Below are 25,413 nucleotides of genomic sequence, written 5' to 3'. Positions count from 1 at the left end.
ATAGAGAGGAAAAACACGCCGCTTCCAGGAAAGAGATCTGGGTTAGGTGAGCCAGCCCTGTCAGTGTTCCACCATGTGAACTAATTTCCTGCCACATCACAGACAAACAGGAAGTGCCATTTTACCACCTGCCAAGAAACGCAGCCCGTTCCTGATCTGCCTCCTTTTCATCTACCGGAAATCAAACATATATCTGATAAGGCGGAAATAATCACCATCCGCATCTTGTGTCGATTAAAAACTAAAATAAAGCGCTTCCCAGACTGCTCTTTTAAAGCATGCTTGTAAACCATCTGCTTTTCCTTGCCAAACTGCTTTTCAAAAAAGCACAGGTGTTCAAGCAATGAAGATAAGAAAACAGACCAGAGAGCTTGTCAGATGTGAGCAGATGGGCCGTTTTTATCATTGCTTTAAGAATACCGCTACTCTAGTGAAAGGTTCTAGGAAAGGTCCCAAGGAAAGGTTCTAAGAACTAACACGCATAACGATCGGCTGTCCAAAAAATCGTTGTAGCCGTCTGAGGATGACTCTCTCCTGTTGCGGTCTACTAGGACTGTGAAGGCATAATGCCTCAAGTCACATTCACCGAAAAGGTAGGCAGCTTCTTACAACAGCCGCAGACTGAGCGCACTGAAATACACACAGAGCGCAGAGAATAACCGCAAGGGTTCTCAGAAACGCTCACTACTGCAGCACACCCACCTGCCTGTACAAACAGATGGTCAAAATTAGGAGGAGGGGTGGGAGGGGCCAAGGGGGAAGAGAAACTAAAATCAAGAAGAGAAAGAAGGCGGAGGGAGCATCAGAAAATGAGAGGCGAGGGGAATGAGATGGGAAAGAGAGAGGGGGGTGGGGGGGGGGGCACTGAAGAGAGCCGGTAAAAAGAGGAGAGGGAAACTACATGAACAGGCAGGGAGCAACGCGAATCCCCAAACAGGACAGATGGACAAACAGAAAAAACTATTGACAAAAGGGGGAAAAAAAAAAACAACTAATGCTAAACAATTAAACATTTCATATTGGTTTGATGTTAGAGAAGAACCACTTGTGGAGAAAACCAATGACCCTGCGATCTCATAACCACCTACATGCACTTCTGGTGTGTGTGTGTGTGTGTGTGTGGTAAGGTTGCGTGCGTAGGTGTGCATTTCTTGTTTAGGCCCGGTGTGTTTGCTTCGTTTGTTAGTATACGTATATGTCACTTTGTACACTACTTAGTATGCTGGTGAGTCACATTCTGGTTTGGACTATTTTAAACTTTGGGAGCCTAGTTTGCATTCATGGTGTGTTTAAATGACATCGCACCTGGGATAGATTGGGGGCTTTTCTGAGTGCGTGTGCTGTGTGTGGGTGGACGTATGTCGTACCGTGTTCTTGTGTGTGCTGTGTACGTCTGGCTGGCAAATGAACACAGAGAGGTCTCCGTTGAGAATAACGTCTGCAAGGGCGTTGACCAGAGGCTGATAGTGGATGATTAGAAAAACCTGCAAAACACAAAGAAGCAAGACATTCAAAAAAAAAATTCTCTTGTTAAGCTTTAAATGTACAAACAGTTTTATTTATATAGCGTCAATTCACAACATATGTCATCTCAAGGCACTTTACAAAGTCAAATTCAATCAAATCAGACAGATTGGTCAAAAAGTTTCCCATCTAAGGAAAACCAGCAGATTGCATCAAGTCTTGACAAGCAGAATTCACTCCCCCTGAAAGAGTGTAGAGCCACAGTGGACAGACGTCTGCATTGTTGATGGCTTTGCAGCAATCCCTCATACTGAGCATGCATGAAGCAATAGTGAAGAGGAAAACTCCCCTTTAACAGGAAGGAAAACCTCCAGCAGAACCAGGCTCAGTATGAATAATCATCTGCCTCGACTGACTGGGGGTTAGAGAAGACAGAGCAGAGACAAAAAAAACCCGAAGCACTGATTCAGGAATCCTTTCTATGTTATATGGTAATAGCGGATGATCTGCCCCCCTGGATGATGTCACAGCTAACAGAACGCCAGACCAGATGTACCTACTATGAAGAAAAAAATGACAGAACAAAAAGTTAAAAGATGAAATAGCAACAAACAATGCAAATTGTCCTCCAGCAGCCTAAGCCTATAGCATCATAACTAAAAACATAGCTTAGGGTAACCTATGTCACTATATAAAAGCTTTGTCAAAAAGGAAAGTTTTAAGATTAGTCTTAAAAGTAGACAGGGTGTCTGACTCACAGACCAAAACTGGGAGTTGGTTCCACAGGAGAGGAGCCTGATAGCTAAAGGATCTGCCTCCCATTCTACTTTTAGAGACTCTAGGAACCACCAGCAGACCTGCAGTCTGAGAGCGAAGTGCTCTGTTAGGAACATACGGGGTAATCAGAGCTCTGATATATGATGGAGTTTGATTATGAAGGGCTTTATACGTTAGAAGAAGACAAACAACACACTTTTTCCAGTCAGAACTGATTTGTTTTTCTTTACTTTCGGACCCATTTATTAAGATTTTTTTTTTTCTTAAGCAATCTAACATATAAAGACAAAAGAAACCATACAGGAGGTTGTTATATAGGTGTTGTAAATGATTCCAAACAAAAAAAAAAAAAATAATTACATGATTATCCTCATTTGTTAACCAAAATCTCGATCTTGGATCACAGCAAGTCAAAGTAAATACTGGCCGCTTTCAATCTTTGGCCCACTCACTGGAACTAACAATTATAGTCCAAGATGCTATATTGTGAAAAACAAAGTCTAGGATACAACAAATAAAAACACTAATTTGTCTGACATAAAACTTTTGCTGTCAGGATGAAACGGTGAGCATGCTTTACCTTAAGGTAAAGAGCAACATGGAACACGTCAAATGAACTGGAGAGAACATTGAATTTATAAATCGACAGAAGAGAAACTGCTTTTTGAAATATATATATTTAAAAAAAAAAAAAAATGTCTGTTATTTAAGGGAGGAAAAAAAGCATCCCCACTGAACGATGCTGCCACCATTCATCACATTAGGGAGCTTGTGCTCTGTGCTAGGGTCTGCCATGGCCAGTTCTGCTTTAGCACACCTGAATAAGATAATTAGATCATATACTGGACTTTAGCTATCAACCAAGTTCAGCAAAGATCTAAATAAGCCATTTGCTTCAGTTGTGATGGACCAAAAGGTTTATTTTGTCTTAGAACATTCCACAGTGATTTATTGCAAAGGTCGGTTTGAGAGACTTCTTTGATGTTATTAGCTAGATACAGATGTCATGGAAACATTATCCGGGGATTTGAGAGTGTCCCTGGCTAATCCATTAGGTGCACCTATTCACAGGAGAACGTGCATATCCCTTTTACCCCTGACTATAAGAGTAAGAGATTTGTCATGAGACTCTAGTCCCAAACCTAGAAGCAGAGTCCAAGTTGTGTCTCAGGTATTTGTTTTTGCAGTTTAACAGCGACTCAAATCCAGAAGGGAAACTCAACACCCAGTCTCTGGTACCTAGCATGTGTTGCTTACTTGAGACAGCAGGTAGAGGGACACCTGGGGATTAATCTTCCGCTCTTCAGACTGAGAAAACAAAAAGAACATCATTAAAAGTCATAACACGATTGAGTATGACAGGGAAAAGGATATCTGGAATTACAGTTTGTGGTTTTTGGGAACATTTGTATGCCTAGATAAGCCTCCTTTAAATGTTCTCAAGATTGTAAGAGAAAATCAAATGAAAAAGTTAAGATAAAAAACACTGTTGTTAACCATGGCAGAGTCAGTTACTTTAAGAAAAATGTCTATTTCTTTTTAAAATATCAGCCACATTAAAGTCACAAAAATCAGTTTGGGTAGATTTACTATTGCTACAACCACCAAAGACAAGAGGAAAGTCTTTTTTATAATTCAAGGGGAAAGCATTTATACCCATGTTCTAAATATAAATTGAGAACACAATAAAATAAATGAAACAGCCTAAACGAAAAACAACGTGAACCTGTAGAGGAAAGTGTAACTCAGGGAGTTTAGACGCGTTTGTGACGGAGGACATACCGTCTCAGGACTGACCAAAGAGTAGACATAGAGCGGCAGGAAGAGACGGTTGAGGAGGTGGTCGGTGAGCACGTCGTTCAGGAATTCACAGTTGATGATGAGGATGTCGTTCAGGTAGTGGAGATGGTCAAGGTGCTCTGCTACCAAGTCACTTAACTTTCCTCTGTTCTTATGCCTGCGACACAACAGTAAGAAACTCACATTAGGATCAGTAAAGCTGGTTAAGGACTTTGGTATATATCAACAGAGTTAACTTTTAATCAGTTAACAAAAATGAAAAAAATAAATAAATAAAAACTACTTGTGCATACAAAACATACATGTAGCCAACATTAATACTGTTCATTTTAAAAGGACTGGGCTTGCAAACCTTGAGACAACCATGCCCCCTAGAGGCTACAAAGCGAGGCAGACACTTACTCTTCGTCTGTCTGCACACACTTGTCCAGTTCGATGACATGGCTGCCGATAAACCAGACCAGGTTACTGAAATATGGGACCGCAGTCTTATCTCGAATGTAGTGCAGCATGTGCTGGTTGTCCACTGGAGAGCAGAGGGAGGGGGGGGGGGGGGGGGGGGCGTTACTAAAGATACCTGTAGATAACGTTCACACACTTCAACACAGTCACCTGTCTGTACAACTGTGTGTGAAAGTAGAAAGCTGAATATCATAAATGCAACAAAAATATTCAGATTTTGAAAACTAATAAAAAATGTCACCATAGACTGAAAGACGCAGAGCTGAGAAGAATTTTACATCCTATTAGAGACAGTCATACCCACCACTACTTTGTTAGTATACACTATTTATTGTTCCAATTAACAGTAAAACAGTACCCCCCGGGATATTTGCTCTAAATAATTTAGTGACGTGGAAACACAATGGGTATGAAATTTAAAAAGGTTTAAAAAGTTGGAATTTAACCACAAATACTTTACATCACCCTGTTCCTGTGTTTAATTAGATGCCAGATAAAGCACCAGCAGGATCCAAGCTTTCTCTGGCTCTCTAGAGAATAAAAATAACAAATGTCTTTCCCCTCCTCCACCCACTGCTGCACACGCTGGCTGAGAGAACGCTTTTACATTTTACCCTCAATTACTGTATAGACAAAATATTCCCAGTTGTGAAAAATATGGACATGTCCTTGTTTTTGCTCTGCCCACCACTTTAATTAAGATCATCTTTTTAAACTACACATGCCAAGTCACCAGCGGCTTGTCTGCTTAGCACCCAACTGCAGTCCGGCTACTTGAGCAGGTAGCTGGTCTAATCAACAACCCAATATTTACTGTTTATACTCTATGGTGAGCAGAATGGCAGAAGTGGATGTATTCTGTGCCATAAGCACTTGCAAACTATTCTAAAATTTGGAGAATATTTATTCTATAATTGATATCATGAAACTGCGGTATTTGTACACCTTGGGACTCTAACACCAGTCTATACCTAGTTAACTAAATGCCACTTTGATAACATTTGATGATCCATCTCCTTCCACAATCCTACATTAAGACAGGACCAGGTTAAATTTGAACTTATCTGCAAGTTATAGCTATTATTTTTAAGTTTATTGGATGACACCATTTTCATGCAGATAACATTGAGCATCCAATTGTAAAACCAATTATGCCTCTACAGAGTTTATAAAACAAACAGAAAAAAAAAACTTAATTTTCCATGTAACTGATGGAAAATCTATTAATAATTTATAAAGTTTTCATTGGAAATAAATACTTTTTAAAGCTCCAACACCCACCACCATTAACATAAGAGAACCTCAGGAAAAATTCCAGTTTTTGGAACAGATTAGTCAATGAAGAACAATCAGAGTGGCATGCATGGCTTTCTGCATGTATGCAGGTGAGTGATACATGATTAATGATTTTCTACGCACACCTACCCATATATTAGAAACAAATACACCATTAAGAAGACGCAGGACTTGGTAACAGCAACCAAGAGCTGATTTCACTTTAAACATGTCATATTTGGCCAGGACAACAAAACGTTTTTCATGTACACATTTCCACTGACAACTTAAATCATTAATTTAGAGCTACTCAGCATGAACTACTGTGCTAAATCAGCTCAGCTTGGTGCTGATACCAAACTCTAAAAAAAGACTGAATGAATGGAACCAACTTACATGAAACTGCAGTTAGGCAGATGGGACGCGTAGAAGGAGGAGGAGAGACAAGGAGAGGAGGAGTGATTGGAGAGGGGGGGAAACAGACACAGGGTTAATGTGAGTAAAGGGACGGCTGCAGACGGGTGGGGGGCAGGGAAGCATCCCACAGTCATCTTGACACACTGCAAACAGCACCACACTTGGAAAAGAGGTTGTAGTATTTATTTGCAAAGTAAAAACAATTTTTTTTCCTCTTTATTCATGGATATTTGCCTAATTAAAATAAAAAAAATCTGACCAACTTCAATGCCTTGCAAAACTATTTACTCAGCTCACGCTTCTTCATATTTTGTCACATTAGAACGACAAGCATCACTGTATTTTATTGGGAGATTATGTGATAGACCAAGACAAAGTTTGACCTGGTCTCAGACTAAGCTTTCCTAAAATAGGTATATGATGTGAATTAAACCGCTTCTTTGCAACACTGCAGGACAGTGAACCTATAGTCTCCCAGTCGTGTCTTTTGCAGCCTTTTTCTTCTTTCCATGAACTCTGACCAACTTCCTTCATCCTGCTGAAGCAAAGTAATCCAACAATATAAAGCTGCCACAATCCTGTTTAACAATGCAGAAAGTATGCTTTCTGTTTTTTTGTCTCACAACAGCTTCCCTCACATGTTCCTCATGTCCCCTACATGGCTTATGGCAAACTGAGAACAGGGGTTCTTATGGCCTTCTTTCTATAACAGCTTTCTTCTTGTCGGTTTTATACCGGCCGATATACAAAGTTACACAACAATGGTTTTCCTGTGAACAGATTGTCCCACTTTAACTATGGATCTTCAGCTCTGCAAGAGATACCAAGGGAATATTAGCCGTTTTTTTGATGAATGCTCTGAGGCCTTATTTAAGATTTAATTATACACAGGTGGGCTGCATTTAATAAACTAGGCAACTTCTGAAGGTAATTGGTGGCACTGACCTTTATGTAGCGGGTATCATAGTAAAGTTGGTGAACACAAACACATGCCACTCTCTTCAGCTTTGAAAACCATGCATTATCGTCTTCAACGTCACAGTTGTGCGTTGGTCTACCTCATAAAATCCCAATAAACTGCATTTGCGCCTGCTGTAATGTAATCAAATGTAAAAGTACACAGAATAAATTATTCGTAGTGTGACTAACCTGTTTTCCAAGTGGTGATTTGTTACAGCGCATGGACAAGGAATCAGTAGGAAGCATCAGATACAATTTAACAACAGCACAAGGAGGTAATATTCATGATTTTTATTGCATACATTTTCAGTGCTGTGTGAGGCAAAGACTAAAAGCTTCACCTTGACTTGTTTTGAATTTACTGATGCTGCACTTAGTGCCACCTACTCGGTGCTATAGTGCAGCAGAGTTGTTGCATTGAAATGATTCTTCCAGTTGAGGGATTCCTTGTTATTATGTCATAGCTTATAATAAGACAAATAAATTCAACACACTACAAAGTCATACTAAAGATGATTTCGGATTATCTGAAAGAGAAGTCAAAGGCCTAAAAATAATAGTTGAACGTTTCAGAATCAAGATGTAATGAATGATGAAAGAGAAAGTCGTAGGGTACCGTCGTGTGTTGCATCCAATAAACTAAAACATGACAGTAATTGAAACAGAAACTGTTAACAGGAGTAAACTGTGAAGCCAAGCCTGGAAGGAATATTAATGAAATTATAGGAAAAAAAATTTTCTCCCTTCAAAAAAAATAAATAAAAAGGGAGATGAGTCCCCAGAGGAGCTCAGACAAATACGTAAAAGGTGATGGATGTCACAACACGGGGAGCTGTTGGAAAGTTTTCAAACTGCGCTAACGCTGTGCTGCAGAAAGTAGGGCTAAAGTCCAACAGTTCATCAGATTTACATGAGTTGGCTGCCAAGTTGTTTGGTTCCTAGATGAGCCAGCATGTAAGGAAATGGAAGCAGTGTTGCTGAACTTTCTGGTAAATTTTGTAATTCAGATCCAAAAGTTTCTGGCATAACTTCACCAACTTCCAAGGTGCATGAAGAGGGTCAGTGAACTGGTAGGATGAAAACTTCAGCAACACTTGAAGGCCACAAGCCGTAACGCGTTGGTCTGCTAATAAACTTTGCTCCAAATACTTCAAGTGTTGCTGAAGTTCTCATCTTACTAATTTTGTGTTTGCCACATTATTCCAAATTTATGATTTAATCAAGTATAAGACAGTTAACTTTTGTCTAAAGTTGCAGTAATTTTTTTTGTCACTCTTGTATTTAAATAAATCCTATAACACCTCAACCAATTTAGCCTTTTTAAATTCTACATCTATGCTTCACGTAGCTTAACAATTGCTCTAATTAGATATTGCATTCATTTTACATTGAAATCCCCAAAACAGGAGTGTCACCTGTACAAACTGTAACCATGAGCGTCAGGAAGAAATATGACTAAAGTGGTCTTAAAAGGGGACATATCATGCTTTTCAGTTTTTCTTTGTGGTCTATATAAAGTGGAACTGCAATCCTTCGGTTTTAATTCCACGTTAATTTACCCCTATGTCCACCCTTTTTATCCGTGGTCCAAGGTTTGCCTGAGAGCAACTTGTTTTGGTACTGTCTCTTTAAAAGAGATCCCTTATTCACTTGTAAATCCGGCATCCCTCAGCTTAGACTACAAAATCTCAGCGAGAAATAAAAATGGCAGATTTGCAAAAGTGGTAAGCTGGAAATCATTGATCTCTGATGTAATTGTTCGAAAAACATAAGTGAACCCTGAATTTCTTGAAAAATATAAAGATATCAATGCAACACCTGGACAGACTGCATTAGAGTTTTCCACACTCCTAGAGAATCTAAGTATTCAACAAAATGTAATTAGGGCTAAAAAAGTGGCTTTTGGATGATATGTCCCCTTTCGTTCAGACACTACAGCTACATACTGGATATTGCCTCACTGCATCTGTCACACAGTGAATAATTATTAACTGGATTTATATTAAATGTTGTGGGGGAGCATAACGGTCAAAGGCTCATACAATCTGCATGACAAGCATTTACTAGCAAAAAAAAAAAAAAAAAAAATCCATAGATTATTAAAAGCCAAAATACAAACCAGCAGAGCACACACAATTAGTTAGGGTCAAAGGTTTTGGACATTAGTTATTAATTACTGTTAGTTATGCTCATGCACAGGAAGAGAAATGGCAGAAAGGAGGAAACATAGAAAAAAAAGCTGTAGGCTGTCCCAGAATCCTTGGTGTTTGCGGGTATGCATGCAAGTTGGCATGCACGTCCCCCGCCACTCACCTTTGTAGACGTTGAGTGTAATGGTGCGAACGGCGATGCGAACCATGCTTTCTGGGTGGTTGAAAAACTTAATGGCTTCGGTGTACAGGGCAAAGTCGTTAGTGTGCTGTGTGTGGGAGACAGAGAGGAGGCGCTGGTGAGCCAGGCGTCACAAAGCCATGGTCAGCTCATAAATGACAACAGAGATTAAAAAGGCAGCTGGACCAGACATGCTGACCTGCAGCGCATTTAATCACATTTTAAGAACAAAAATTCAGCATTGTGACTGATGTGACAAGTTAAATATCCTAGAAGTGTTTTAGACAATACTTTGAACAGGAAAACAATTGGATAAGTTAAGGTTCTTCCATGCTTTAAGGCATTAAATTAAAAGAAAACTATTCAATGAACAACAAATAACTACATTACAAACTCAAATGTCTAATGTCATTCAAATGTTTCAGCAAATTAAATGAAACATGTTTCACCAAATTGACAGCATGTAGTAGTAAAATTCAAACTTTTTTATCTGACCCAAACAGAAAACAACAATCCAATGGCGCCACCTGGAGGTAGAAAAGCTTTAAAACATAAATGACCTGCAGTTTATTTTACCAGAACAGGAACAGGTTCCTAATATGATTCTGCAAGTTGTAGGATAACACAAAAATAAACTATAAAGGTACATACATAAAAAAATAAAATACATAGCACTTTCCCCAAAACATTGTCTCAAATGTTCAAAATGTGTTAAATTGGTTTTGGTTTCATGAGCACAGCCACCATTGAAAGCACAGCAACAACTTTCCCAAGTGTACACAAACAAATGGAAAGCTACTGTGAGGAACGTCATCAAAATGTCATACAGTTAAGGTTTTTTGAAGGTTAACATCTTAAAGCTGCACATGTTGTGGAGTTTATGGTAAAGCTGTACAATTTTGCCAAAAATCTAAATTGCAATTTATTTCAACCAAAATTCCATTTGCAATTAAATTTTGACTTTTCTCTGCATAAACCACAAATAACAAAAATGGCTTGTAGATAACGATGTTCGTAAACAAGGACTATTTAAATAAAACAGTAAGTTAAATGTAACTTTTTATTGCTCAGAATATTATTATTCTAGAGAATAACTTGTTGAGTTAGACATCAACCCTTGTTGAGCACAAAGTCCAATCAACTAACAAGTCTGTGTATTAAACAGTTTGACCGGTGCTTAACGCTACGGTGACATTCCTGAAACTTTCTGGTCAAAAACTATGATTATATAAACTCAAACAAATGATAAAATTAGATTATCTCACTGCTGCAGCTCGCTTCCATGTGGAGGCAAACCCACTTTAAACATATTACTGACACCTAAAGGTCGTGTCTTATCCATTAATTGTTACATAACCAAAAATCGCAGACCTCTGCAATTTGGAAATTGCAGTTTTAAAAAAATTGTGATTATATTGCAAATGGGTTGAACTGTGCAGCCTCTGTTTCCGGTTCATTTTGAAAACCCAAGTGTCTTGCAAATACAAGAAAAGATGTTTTGCTGGCAAAAAACAAAGCCTACATAAACATATTCGAACAACAAGGAAATGGGTTTTTGTAAAAGCAAAACTTTCACTTATTTTCCTAAGTGAAAGTTCTATCATTTTCTCCATCATTAACCTTCCTTCTTTCTTGACTCGAGAGCAAATTACATGCAACATGTCACTGTTGTGTCCATCTTTGTTTTCTCACATGTAGCCCTGATTAAGCCCTCTGTGGCCTCACCTCATTGTAGAAGAAGTGCACAGTGTGGTTGTTCAGCTTCAGAGACAGGGTCTTGAGGAAGGAAATATAGTACGCCATGATCTCTTCGTCTGAGAAATCAAACTTGTGGACAATGATGGAGTTGACGTGGTTGTTTGACAACAGATAGTCTGTAAAAAGAAGGGGACTTCATTGATATTTTAATCATTGATTTAAAACTAATCAATGGTTTCTCCTGAAAAACCTAAACACAGCAAAGGTCCCTTCTGAGATTAATTGGCTTCAACTGGTTTTCTCCGGTATGCTAGCATACTCACATAGGGAAGTCTCATGGCTGATGTTTTCAAACAATATGTTGAGGGTCTGAAGGAGCTGGACACAGACGTAGCGACCAGACTTCTGACGCAGGATGTTCAAGAAGAAGACAAACATGTTCTTCTCCAGGAAAAAGCTGATCACACACACACAAAAGTGTAGACAAAAAAAAACAGAAAAAAAAAGTCAAGTTCTGACAGCAGGGTTCCTAAATGTATCGGTCAAAAGAATAAATCTGTCAGGTAAAGCATTGTGGTAGTCCCCTAACATGGTTCCAGCTCTGGCAACAAACCCAAAGTAGATCTTTAGACCTTTCTTGTAAGTGACATAATTCACTAGTTGGGTTTAAAATTATTGTGGATCATTAGATCCCCCCCCCCCCCTCTCCCTTTATCTATCACAATGGCAGTTGTTTTATTGAAGTTTTCCTTTAATTCAAGCCAGCTTCATCTGGAACATCATTCAATAAAATAATGATTAGAATAGATTTACAATTTCTCAGACATCTTAAATCAAGCTAAGAAAACACTATATTGGACAAAAGACCTTCAAACCACTGCTATTCAGCAAAAATCATACATAGATGCATGGTTAACACAATGTGACATTCATATGGGGTCATCTATAAATGTTCTACTGACAGGGACTTACTCAAACACAGAGCTGTCATTCTGATCCCCCCAAATGAGGATCTCTGTGATGGAGCGAATGGTCTCCACCAGCAGGTTTCGGTTGTGATCCGTCACAGTTGTGTTTTTGGTGAGAATATGGTACATGTACCTGTCAGAGACATGAACAAATGACAGAAGGAAAGACTATAAATGTTAAAGCAGCACAAAATATCCTTGACAATATTGTCCTGTTTTTAAGTCACTTAATTGGATTTTGGAGTATGGACAATGCTGCCCTTACCCCACCTGTTGCTGTGCAATACCAGCCAGTAGTGCAAGAAAGACTAATTTGTCCAGTACTGGTCGCCAAACACAGTAACGGTGCGGTAATCTAGGCATCATCATATCGTCAGCTATCACTGTAATTAAATTACAATCCGTGAGCTAAAAACCAAACTGAATATTAACAAAAGTTTAGCTGGTATTCTATTTTTCTGCTTATAGCTGCAGTGGGAAGTTTTGAGAAAAACGTGTGGACTTAGCTCGAGATTTTGAACAAGTACAACTTACAGGTCCCCTTGCCTGGTGCTGTGCTACAGCCCTCCCTCCACACCTCATAGCGGAGACGGTCTGGCTCTTTTAGCACCTGATCTGCACAGCAGCAACAACTGCTTTTAGTGCCGTGCTGCAGAGGCTCTAGAGCGACCCCACATGGAGAGAAGTGGTGTCGCAGTGAAGGAAAGCGATTTCTTGCGGGTTGGAAAATAAACAGCACCAGAAAACAACTAATATTTCATAACAAATGAATACTCTATGGCGTCAAAGACAATATTTCCTCATATATGTGCATATAGTTCACTTTAGAAGGACCTTTCACACATATGTAAAAATGCATTTATACAAAAGTAACTTACTGCAGCTTTAAAGATTAAATATCTTATAATACAAAATCTGATTTTTAAAAAAAGGTACTAGATAAGTTTAGCATAACTTTATCAATATTATTGATCAGAATTTATATTATTCTAACAAGTTTTACAGTTTGATACTTTTCTGTTTTTTATAAAAGATTTAAAAATATAGCATATTTCTGGGTAAACACCGGTATGTTCTCAAGGTCATAATGCCCCATGAATTGACAAAAAAAAAAAAAAACCCAGCCTGTAGAGGTATAAAGATAAATTTAAAACAAATTGATTAATTAATCAGTTTAACAATGACAGCCTTCAGTGCTAGTAGTAGTGGACTGAGAGGAGCTTCTCTAAAAAGGACGCATTCATGCCAGCCCTCACAATAAACACCTGGTTCCATCCACGGTCAAATCAGGTTGGATCAACATCTAATCTTGCTCCTGACTGAGGCAGCTGTTCAAATGACATGATCTGAAGTTTAGCAAACTTGATCAGAAACAGACACTGGTAAGCCCCTTGCCCACTGCACTTCCCTGTTAACTCAGCCTGTTCAAAACCCCTCAGCCTGTTGATGTCCAAAAATCACCTGTTGTGGCCACGCAGGTCTATTTTGGCAGGTGTACGCTTAGCTAGTTTTATAAAAAGGACATTAACTGGTTCTGTTGTCGAAAACCACACACACACACACATCAGACAGGGTTAACGGTAACATGCTAGCTAGCGTTTTATCTTACAAACGTGTTACACAAGCGACAAAGCAACCGCAGCTAGCTTCATTTATATCCAACACGATGCAGAACTGTTAACGCTGCGTTTATTATCTAAATAGGTTCTTAATGAGCCCGTTTTAGCGTTATTTCAAAGCTGTGACTATATGAGCTAACGTTAGCCTACGTTACGCTACCTACTCACTTCAAATGGTCCAAGGAGTGGATGTTTTTGGGTTTTCCTTGTCCTCCAACCCAGCTCCGTGACCGGCCGAACATGGTTGCGGTTTTTAACAGAGCTGCTGTCCTGTTAGGTGCGATATTTTGCAAATGTTAGGGACTGCATTTATCCATAGCACCCACTTTCCCCTGTACCAATCCCACCTTAGCAAACAGAGACAGATAGGCGGAGACGGCAGCGCAGAGGGGGCGCTGTGTGATGGGTTAACGATGCAAGGGTTTCTGGGAGTTGGTGTTCTTAACCTTGCAACAGGGCTTCTGTCATGTATGGCAGGTCGCCTTGAATACCAATGCAAGTATGGGTAAAATTCCTAATAAAAGAACCACTGAAGTTTATATTCATTCATGTTCTATTTTTTTTTTAGGTTTTAGGATATAATACGTCTTGTCAATTACACGCTGTATTCTAATGTATTCTAAAAATATATTCTAATATATATATATATATATATATATATATATATATATATATATATATATATATATGATAAAAACTGAATGTTATATGAAAATCTAACGTCAAGTATCAATTATCTTTATTGTCGTTATGAGCTACCATAATTAAATATTGATTACACAGACAGCATCTCAGAATGCATACATATTACACACAACAAGCAGACACCACAAGAGATAATCTTTCCAAACCTTTTATTTTTCTTACTTTCCCCAAAAAACGTATGATTCCACTGCTTTAGGTTAAAGAACTGTGCAATTTGCATAATGACCTGAATGAAAGTGTACCATAACATCTTTATTTATAAAGAGCTTAAAAACAGGCAACAGCTGAAACAAAGTGCTGTGCATCGCTACAAGCTAAAACACATCCATTAAAAAAAACTGATAGCTACATTTAAAATTTTAAATATGTAAAACTACCCATTTAATTAAGTTTTAGTAATAATAGTATTAGTAATAATAATTTTCATCATCATAATAATAATACCAGTAACTGTACGTACTATGTGCACTGTCCATTCATCTTTACAATACATCCTGCTGCCACATATACCCGCATTATTGTCTTAAATATACTTTTTCTGTGGCCTACCTGTAATTTTTTCAGTTTGTTGCTACATTCCTGACAAATGTTACAATATTTTTATTCAGTTATGCGTATACTGTTTTTCATTTACTTGTCTTCTGCTTTTATTCAAAGACTTGCAACAAAGTGTCGCTCAAATGTACATTGTGAATGTGCAGTTAAATGACAAAAAAGTCTGTCTAAGTCTAAGTTTAAGAAGTAATATGGAGTGTTGCTTCACCACAATTCTAATAATTGTTAATCGATATAAATGACTATGGCCATTATTAAACATTATCAAGTTGTATGTATTGGTTTATATTTGTTCAATTATTCCGAAAGAAATTGATTTCAGCAGGATAAATGAAGTCTAATTTTGAGCAGCAGATTTTTCCATTTCGTCCCAACCATCACTATTATCAATGTTAAAATACGAAAGCAATACATACTAACTGTTAAACGTAAACATTAAGTTTCCAAAAATACTTGCGTTGGTTTCCAGGGCGAAGTTGCCACTCACAATATGGCGGACGCGTTCGTGTATCGTCTCTTCAAACTCACGTCGACGTTCACGTTGAGAGTGATGCTTAATTTCCGCGACGAATTTTCTTCCTTGCAGATTGACATATGTATCAGCCAATCACAGTAAAGACTGCAAATCGGCGAGCCAATCGCCTGCCACGGGTTCAGAAGTCGCTTGTGGTCGGCTGTGTTTTGATGTAGTTGGTATATAAGCGTTAAAGGACGTTTAGCTGGGCAAAACCCGTGGAATTAAGGTGTTTGAGAATACGCGTTTCTCTTCCTTGCGATTTAACAGGCCGCAACAAGTACAAATGTTCGTGTTTGGTTTGGCTAACCTTGGATGCAACTGTCTTTAGCCGTGACCAGCTGGCATGGCGTGAATTCGGCAACCCCCAAGAAGCCAATGTGGAGAATGCGTCGAGCCAGCGAGAACGATATCTGAACACTGTCCGATGGTTATTATTAGCGATGAGCCTGTCGTCATCCACATTGCCCGCTTTTGTCGTCTGTTACTCGGGACCGTACAGATAAAACCCCGCTGGGAACTGCAAAGCCACCGCGAGTTGGGCCGAGCCGAAATGGACGCGCCTGTCCCATGAACTCCGACAGACTATTATTATTATTTTTTTAGCAAGAACCAGCACCGGTCCCGCTCGCACCAGACCCTGGCTGTCTGTGTTTTCTATGACACGCTCGGTTTATGCCCAGCTCGATTCGGTGGAATTGTTTTTGGACGAGCTCCCATATATGTTTTATTTGGGCCTGTTTTTTGTGAACGTCCTCATCCTCTACTATGCCTTTCTGATGGAGTACATTGTCCTGAACGTGGGGATAGTGTTCCTGCCCGAGGACATGGACCAGGCGCTGGTGGACCTCGGGGTGCTGTCCGACCCGGCCTCCGTACCGTACGACACAGACCCGGAGCTGGATGTATTTGAGGGATACCTGGAATGACGGGTTGCGACCGAGGAAAACAAAGACAATGGAGACCTGCCTCACGGTGGGTGCGAGTGCAGGCTGCCTCTCACAGAGACGGTTTATTGAGAGAGAGAAAAGTAAGTTTCAACCGCTAAAAGACACACAATGCAGAATTAGTGATCTTTTTAAAAGCTGACATTTTTTTTCCTCCTAGGTTGTCTCGGCTCAGAGGACGGTAGCCTGATGGAGAGTGGACTGATGTCCGTCTCATCACAAGCTCTGCGCTGGTGGTCCACACAGAAACGGAGATCTGGTTGCGCTCCCTCTAAAGAGAGAGCGCTACTCTCTCTGTCCAAGTGGCAGAGTGTGGTTCTGACGACTTGCATGAAGATCCAGCAGCCTGGCATGCGCTCCCCGGAGAAACTTTCCAGGCTATTTGGGATCCGGTTGTTATTTAAACAAGCAGACTTCAAAACCAGCAAAAAAAAAAAAAAAAACCGAGTCTATATTTCAGTTTCACGAGCCACACAATGAAACATTTGAAGACGGCTCCATCGTCCTCTTGTAGGCACTGTTAGCGTTCGATCACTCAGAGACGGGAATCCACTGATGCTGCTGCTGGTTCACTCAGTCAGAATGGGTCTCCTGAAGCTCTTCCCACCGCATCCCAGCCTCATCAGGGACACTCACTCTCTCAGGAGTAACTTTAGCGACTCTGTCAGGTGCGCTGGCGAGGCGTGATGCCGTAGCTGGAGATATGCTGTGAAGCATCGACACGGTCCACCGAAAAAACTTTTAAAGTCCTGCTTGTTACGCTCTTACTGCAATCCAGAAAGGGATGCTCTGTTTTTTTTTTTTTTTTTATATTATTATTAAATATGGTTTCTGTTCAGTCTTGAGTAGATTTCGATTTTCTCCGGAAACTCCTTTTTGGCTAAATGTTTTTAATATTGTGGGTGAAAACCCGTAAAGGAAAATTTTTATTCTGTAATCAACATGTTTTTTTTTTTTTTTTTTTTTTTTAGGATGACTCTGAGGAACGATGCATGATGTTTGTGTCATGAGTTGATTTAGCTGAACTTTTTTTTTTTTTCCTGGTTCTTACTCCATTTAAATAATCACCAGTCTAAAATTCCTTCCATAAAGTGTATATTCTCAACAGCAATAACAAACTAGAGTAAAGCAACGGTCAGTTAGATATTAATGCGACCGTTCGACTAACTTTGTGAAAAAGTCAATGAAAAAGGAGAAGAAAAAAAAAAGTCAATAACCAAAAACCTTGGTTATTGATGTTCTATAATTCATGCTGCAGATCACGCAGGGGCCCAGCTTTCAACAAAATGTTCCCTTCACACTAAAAATCAGCATTCTTCTCCTGATAACGTGGATTTACCATGATGTACAGAATGTCCACCACATTTCAAACCCCACAGCTGATGCATAGAGGAGAAGCAGCCCTGCACATGTGTTCACCTGCATGTTCCACTCTGCAGCTTTAATCCAGACTCTTTCTGCCAGCTAGCGTCCCGTCTGTCATCCTGCAGACTGCTCAGACTGCCCTGATTTGAATTTGATCAACCTTGCCCGGTCTGTTGTCACGCGGCAGCCTACACTTTTGGGGACCTGACCACTGCTGAATTAAACTGTAGATGTAAGCAATTGCACCCAGATGCAAGACTGTTTTTATTTTATTTTTTTCTGAGGCTTTGTTACATTCAAACCAGTGTCGATCATTGTGATCAGGTTCTGTGGCCAGTTTGGATCCACGCAGCCAAAAAAAAAAAAAAAAGCAATATTTAAACATGAATCTCTGATTTGTGCAGAAACCAATGTGCCCGTGAGTATTATTATTTTTTGACTGAATACATAAATAAAAGCATCTGAACCGTAGGTTTGATCACTCAAAACTAGAGCTCAGGAATTTACCTCATCAGAACCTGTTTAAAAAAAAAAAAAAAAGGCCAAGAATTTAATTTAATTTGACTTAACTCCCTAAATAGATGGTATACCTTGGTCGTGTGGTTTGATTCACACATCCTTCACTCTGAAATAAAACTGATCAGCAAATCACTGCGTTCTGTTGTTATTTAAGTAGAAAGAGCAGAAACATCGGTAGAGATTCGCCCTGACTCCGCACAGCCTCGGTGCTGCTTTGGTTCCCTCACATATGGTGGTAGGCCAGCATTTTCATCCTTTAAAGAGCAGATCGGAGGTTTTGTTTTCTGATCGGGTGTTGAAGAAATTTTCCCCTAATATGATACGTGTACATCTCCAATGCTTTCCTAATTCATTACTGCAGATATGGTCTGAAGCCCACACATGTTCATCGTTAGGATCAATATGTTAATTGACGATTTATCTGAAGTTTTTTTTTTTCAGGATAGAATGTTTCAATATGCAAGTGCAACGATTTAAAGAAATTCAAGAATTAGGTGCACAAGTATGAATTTGTGGATTTTTTTTCCAATAAATACTCCCAAATCACACATCAAATCCTAACTGATATGTTGCCAATTGTCTTTTGGTTCATTGCATAAAAACCGCAGCCCTCTTGTCGCCATAATCAACTTTCTAGGCTAGTTCTTGCTGATTATTTGACCACTCTTCATACTAGAAATGTTAGAGTTCAATGGCATCTGGTCGGCTTCCTGGAGCAGACACAGATATTAAGCATAGCAGAGATTTCCGATTGGGTTGACATCAAGTTCCAGAAGCTTGATCTCAGCCATGTGTGTTTGTACAATGCACCTGTACCAGCAGCAGCTAAGCAGACCCTCAGCATGATGCAGCAGACTCCATGCTTGACAACTGGCAGTGCTTTTTTTGTTGAAATACTCACCAATGACACTGCCAAATTCACTGAGCATATAAAAAAAACACATTTGGATTGTTAATGCTGCAAAATGCAAAACCAAAATCAGAATCAGAAGCAAGTTTATTGCCAAGTAGGTTTGCACTTACAAGGAATTTGACTTGGTGTTGATGGTGCAGACAAAGTAGATATATATACAGAATCTATATATACAGTACATAATTATAGAGGATAGAGGATTAAGCCAGGATTTTCCAGATATCTTCCCTGAATTAAGCCTGGACTTGGTTTCACAAAAGTAGTAACACATAAGATACCCTCGTGATTCATTCTGTGCAGCTAGCCTGCTCCCGACCAGGCTAACAGCCAGGCTCAGTTAATCCTGGTGTTCTCTGTTCAGTCACTGGTCACACTGATCCGTTATTACCATCTAATGTAGAACAGATTACTGGATCAATGTGCTTTTTTGTCTCTCTTATTGTGTCTCTGCTCTGTCTTCTCTAACCCCCAGTCGATCGAGGCAGATGACCGTTCATACTGAGCCCGGTTCTGATGGAGGTTTTCTTTCCTGTTGATGGGGAGTTTTTCTTCCCACTGTCGCTTCATGCTTGCTCAGTATGAGGGATTGCTGCAAAGCCATGGACAATGCAGACGACTCTCCCTGTGGCTCTACGCTTCTTCAGGAGTGAATGCTGCTTGTCGAGACTTTGATGCAATCTGTATAATCTGACCCAATCTGTATAATCTGATTGAATTTGACTTTCTAAAGTGCCTTGAGATGACATGTTTCATGAATTGGCGCAATATAAATAAAATTTAATTGAATTGAATTGATCATAAACCAATGAGTGTTATCAGGGATTCTATTTCCTTATCTGTGTTATGATTTTTTTTTATCAGCCTGCATTAAAATACCACTGATATACATTGATATTCAGTCAAGTACTATAATTATTTTAAAATCTTGACGGTAGCCTCTAACATTATGAACTTTGTCATTATCCATTTGGGAATTATTACAGTTCAACTGTGTTTTTGAAGACTGCTGTTGCTCTGAGTTTGACAGAAAGGCTTTTAATAGACTTTAATAGACTTTAATAGACAGATTGCATGTGTTGAGGGAATTCGAATGGCTGATGAAGAAGCAAAGGTGTCACTAAAGTCCATTTACACCATTTTCCGCGAAACTCTGACTCTAGAGGACGCTGTTTTGCTGATAGATAGATAGATAGATAGATAGATAGATAGATAGATAGATAGATAGATAGATAGATAGATAGATAGATAGATAGATAGATAGATAGATAGCTTTATTACAGACTCAAGGTCCAAATTACAAAAAGCAAAAACGAATAAAAGAATAAAAGTACATTAAAAAAGAAAAAGAAAACTCCTAGCCTTTCAAAAGGCAATCATACCAATGTCTCCAGAGTACAGATGAGTATTTTACTGCACTATATTTAACATTAGTCAACAGTTGGATAATACTATTATTGGACTCATTTAAACGACAGATAAATTTATACAAAAGCTTTCTTAAAACAGCCATTAAAGGGCTGATGCGAGCAGATACAAACAGTTCACTAGCACTGGTCCATCTGGGTTTGTTTAACAAAAGTCTTAAAGCGTCATTATAGGCCACCTTCAATCTTTGAAGACTGGCTTTTTTAAAGTTGCCCCACAAATGTGCAGTATACAGAGATGTACAATATGACCTAAACAACTAAAAGTGCAACTAAAACAGAACAGAATCCAAACTTACGGACAAGGATATTTGCCTTGTCTTCATCATCAGATAGACGGTCTGTCAGCACATGGCCAAGATATTTTACTTCATTTGAGACATTCAATAACATCCCAGATAGTTTAAAATTTGGAAATATAATATTTTTGTCTTCCTTTGTGCGATAAATCAAGATGATACTTTTAGATGGGTTGAATTTGACATCAAATTGTACACCATATGCTGAACAGACATTAAGCATCTTCTGGAGACCAGCTGAACTTGGACTAAAAACACTAGGTCATCAGCATACATAAAATGATTAATAATAGTATCACCAACCATGCAGCCAGTTCTACACAAGTTTAGCTGCTTAGAGAGGTCATTCATTTAAAAATTAAACAACATAGGAGATAAAATGCTTCCTTGTCTGACTCCATTGCCGACACGAAAGGATGCAGACACACAATTGTCCCATTTGACCTGCATATCTTGATTAGCATACCAGTAGGACAGACATCTTACTATGTATTTGGGCACTCCAGTTTGGCACATTTTTAAAAACAGTTTTCCATGATTTACACGATCAAAAGGCTTAGTGCCGTCTAAAAAACACAGAAAGACCGTAGAATTTTTGCTGTTATAATTTTTTAGTAATTCTTTTAGGCCATATATACACACATATCAGTGCCATGTTTGGACCTGAACCCAAATTGATTATCTGTAGACATAATTAACTTTTCAAATTTTGGCAAAATAATTAGTTCAAAGACTTTAGATAGTGTACTAGCTAGGGCTATAGGTCTATAATTATCCGAGCTGCCAATTTTACCAGCTTTGCTTTTAATCACAGGAAGTAAAAGAACATTCATCAGAGTTTTAGGGATAAAACCATGCATAATAAAACCAGTGAAACACAAGGCAAGAAGAGGGACTACCCTTGGACTTGCAAATCTGAGATGTTCAGCTGCAATAAGATCCATTCCTATAGATTTATTTGCAGATCGTTCTTTTATTGCTTTATAGACTTCGTGTGTTTTGATAGTTTCTACGGTGCTAACCTTGTCAGCCTGGAAGGGTTTACTCTGTACACAGGTAAATAACTTACTGTAGTGCTGTTGCCAAAAATCTACAATCATATGCGCCCCAGAAACACCATCGACAGTACAAGGGAGGGAGGATCTACTACTAGTGATAGTTTTAACTTCTTTCCAAAAAGTTTTTGTATCCTTATCTATAAGCTTTTTTGCCAAGGAATCAGCCCTCATGATTTGCTCATTCTGTCTAATGAATCGCAGTGCGTATTTGTATTTTGCATTAGACAACTTTTTATGTTCAAATATGGGACCCTGCCTAGGTTTACCTGCTAAAGCCCAAGAAGTAGTAGCTTCGCGGGCTACACTATGGTATTTAGCCACATGTGTGTTCCAGCCTGCTGACTCTTCCAGAAAAAAAAAATCCCCTCAAGTGCACAAAACATGCAATCTCACAGCCCGAAAAGGAAATGACAAACCTATACAGACCATAAGGCTCCGTGACCTAAAAACTATTGAAAGAAAGTTATTTGATATTGTTTTTATCATGAATAGATAATTTCATTGCATATCAGCCATCCTACATTAACTTTTTTCAATTTGTTTTAGAGTCTATGCTTAGTGTTTTAAATGCAAATAATATTTGTATTAATACTCAATGCCACTATTAAAATCTGATATGAGGTGAACATTGTTTGCAAAGGCTGTCTGCTGAAAAAGTTTCATCCCTCTATACTGCTCTTCTGCCTCAGGAGTTATGCAAAGGTCAGCAAAACAGCGTCCTCTAGAGTCAGAATTGCACAGATCAGAGAAAGTAGTTTAAGTTTGATTTTTTGCAACGGAAGTAGCTCGAAACAAATGTGTTTTCCTTTATGATAACAGCAATGTTCCTTTCTTGAGTCTGAGGTGCCTCAGCTCCTCGTGAGGCTCCATCAAAAGATGTTGCTTGTTTGATTTAAAGGGACAGGGTGAAACTAATTTGGCTTTTCATTAGCAAAAATCAAGTATTGCTTTTATAAATACATATTCTGGAAAAGTCTAATAACCTCACATAAAAAATGAAAGCGTTCTCATAACTTAGAATTATTAGTTTATAAATGCATAGTTGTCGATGCACCCACTGGGAGGCGCCATTTTGCCTCGCTTTTTTTGATTTCAGAAGCCAAAACGGGAATAACCTGTCCGTTATACGCGTTTTACCTATCTGTCTCCTATATGAGGATGCGCTGTCAGTGGAGGAGTATAAAACAAGCAAAGACGATCGTAGCTCATTCTATTTGTCGTTTTTTTTTGTTGTTGTTGAAATGGAGGCTCACCCATTCTTTTTCCCAGCGAGACGGGTTGAGAAAGTAACCAGGAAAAAAAAAAGTAATTAGCAGGGGGAAAAAAAACAATTGATTATTACCAGGTGGAGATCATTCTGAGGTTCTGACTCAGAACTGATGCGGAGGTTGCAGGCTTTCTGCTGGACAGGTAAATTAGTTTATTATAACAGTGAAGTTTGTGTTTATGTTTGAAACAGGTTATTTTCGCCTCTCTAGACACGAAGGGTATGTATGTCCAAGACGCAGAGGGATTTTGGCTGGCCCGTTCACTGTGTGTCGTACAGGAGCAAGAAAGGCTGGGTCTCTACTCATGTTAATAGTCGCTTATTTCAGATCCAAAATAAGCGAAAACAAACGACCGAAACGAGCCCAAAAAACAAGAAATGAGCCCACGAAATACAACTCACAGAATTTACGATCGACTTCAGAAAAAACAAAACAAAAAAAACAGGCGAACTTGACAACAGTGCCAAAAACCATTTCACATGACGATCGTAGCTATTAGCAGTCGCAAATACATGGAGGACATGTTAACATTCACACTTATTATACTCCAAGGCTTCCGTAGTAGCTATTACGGCAAAGTGGTTTGTAATTAATTTAGTGCACTACTAGATGTTGCACCAGAATGAAAAAGATTGCTGCACGCAACTCATCCATTGTAGCATCAGGGAATCTGTGATCGACCTCATGGTCTTTCGTAGACAGCCGGAGAAGCACATTTAGCTGGATTACTAACACCTGGTTGGACAGAGTTACGTTTCCTTAGCCTAGATTGGGTTTTGTAAAACGGATAAAGCCGGGACGCATCGATCAGCCCTAAGTAGAGCTTGGCTTTGGCACTTATCCTGAATTTCTAAATTCAGCTTTGTGAAACAGGCCTCTGTTGGACAATAAAATACAGCGTATCTGCAGAGAGAAACATTGAGGGCTCTATAATTTCCTGCTAGAAGTCTGCATTGACTGTGAACTTCAGAGAACACAGCAGCAGATGAATATGGCACCTTGAACCATCACTGACTGTGAAAACTCCACACAGGACTTAAAGTGGATTCTGTGCCTCTCCTCTCTTCCTTCAGACTCTAGCACCTTGATATCCGAGTGAAATGCACAATTTATTTTCATCTGAACACAGGACTTTGGACCATTGAGTTCCTTTTCTCTTCAGCCCTGGTCAGACGCTTTTGATGTCTCTGGTTCAGGACAGGCTTGACAAGAGAAATGCGACATTTGTAGGCCAAGTCTAGTAATTCCTCTGTGTGGTGGCTCTTGATGCACCAGCTCCAGTCTCAGTCCACACTACGTGAAGCTCCCCCAAATTCCTGAATGGATTTCGTTTGACAATCATCTCAAAGGCTGTGGTTCTCCCTGCTGCTGGTGCACCTTTTCCTGGCACACTTCTTCCTTCCACTCCATTTTCTGATAATATGCTTGAATACAGAACTTTGTGAACCACCACCTTCTTCAGCAATGACGTTTTGCAGCTTACCCTCCTTGTGAAGGATGTCATGCAGTACTTTCCCCCATGATTGTGTCACTTAGTGATCCGGACCGAGAGACTCTTTAAAGGCTCAGGAAACCTTCGCAGGTGTTTGAGTTAATTAGCTGATTAGAGTGTGACACCACAAGTTTTCAATAATTAACTGTTTCACAATATTTTTTAGAGAAACTGATTTTTTTTTGTTTTCATTATCTGTAAGCCATTATCATCAAGACCACAAGAAACAAAGGGTTGAAATATGTCACTTTGTGTAATGATTTTATATAATCCATATAACCCCATTCCACGCTGTAAATTAACAGTTCAAATGCATCATTAAAATACTTATACATAAGTGTATATATGTAAACGTTTGAACAGTGCGCGCTTCCGGTTGTCCTTGTTCTATGTCGTGTCACGTTTTAGCCACAAGGGCGCGCCAGAGAGCATAAATATTCGCCTGTGGTTCTAACATTTCCTGGAGTACTGTACTTGATGTCACGGCGTGTGTACAATAGTTTGAGCAGGACAAGTGAGTAATAATAAAGTGACGTGTTCATAAGTGTGAGAAAAGAAGAAGAAAATCGAACCCAATTCTTGA

At 39.2% G+C, this 25,413-nt stretch overlaps 2 protein-coding genes across 7 annotated transcripts in view; one reads left to right on the top strand and one right to left on the bottom strand.

Annotated features, from left to right (window-relative positions):
- The window catches only part of clec16a (C-type lectin domain containing 16A), a 50,915-nt gene extending 36,761 nt beyond the window's left edge, over positions 1 to 14,154 (bottom strand). For 3 of the 6 annotated variants that reach the window (XM_036148260.1, XM_036148264.1, XM_036148263.1), the window contains exons 1-10: positions 13,940 to 14,154; positions 12,157 to 12,285; positions 11,508 to 11,641; positions 11,212 to 11,360; positions 9,469 to 9,574; positions 6,175 to 6,180; positions 4,444 to 4,567; positions 4,024 to 4,198; positions 3,499 to 3,549; positions 1,368 to 1,484 (exon numbers count right to left, since the gene is read on the bottom strand). In XM_036148260.1, coding sequence (XP_036004153.1) covers positions 1,368 to 1,484; positions 3,499 to 3,549; positions 4,024 to 4,198; positions 4,444 to 4,567; positions 6,175 to 6,180; positions 9,469 to 9,574; positions 11,212 to 11,360; positions 11,508 to 11,641; positions 12,157 to 12,285; positions 13,940 to 14,013 — 1,065 coding nt within the window. In that variant the 5' untranslated portion in view covers positions 14,014 to 14,154. The remainder of the gene's footprint in view (positions 1 to 1,367; positions 1,485 to 3,498; positions 3,550 to 4,023; positions 4,199 to 4,443; positions 4,568 to 6,174; positions 6,181 to 9,468; positions 9,575 to 11,211; positions 11,361 to 11,507; positions 11,642 to 12,156; positions 12,286 to 13,939) is intronic. The other 3 variants (XM_036148261.1, XM_036148265.1, XM_036148262.1) reach the window with 2 other exon arrangements.
- Positions 14,155 to 15,661: 1,507 nt separating this feature from the next.
- dexi (Dexi homolog (mouse)) lies at positions 15,662 to 18,505 on the top strand. The gene is made up of 2 exons (XM_021321816.2): positions 15,662 to 16,575; positions 16,653 to 18,505. Exon 1 carries the CDS (start codon positions 16,205 to 16,207, stop codon positions 16,472 to 16,474), a length of 270 nt encoding a protein of 89 aa, XP_021177491.2. The 5' UTR covers positions 15,662 to 16,204; the 3' UTR covers positions 16,475 to 16,575; positions 16,653 to 18,505.
- Positions 18,506 to 25,413: the final 6,908 nt, after the last annotated feature.

The sequence above is a fragment of the Fundulus heteroclitus genome, chromosome 16, assembly GCF_011125445.2.
Source record: "Fundulus heteroclitus isolate FHET01 chromosome 16, MU-UCD_Fhet_4.1, whole genome shotgun sequence".
Taxonomy (NCBI): domain Eukaryota; kingdom Metazoa; phylum Chordata; class Actinopteri; order Cyprinodontiformes; family Fundulidae; genus Fundulus; species Fundulus heteroclitus.
This window is presented reverse-complemented; position numbering and strand designations above follow the sequence as displayed.

Bases quoted from the DNA above. Each gene is read 5' to 3' on its own strand.
- dexi (XM_021321816.2), top strand. From the start codon at position 16,205: ATGACACGCTCGGTTTATGCCCAGCTCGATTCGGTGGAATTGTTTTTG.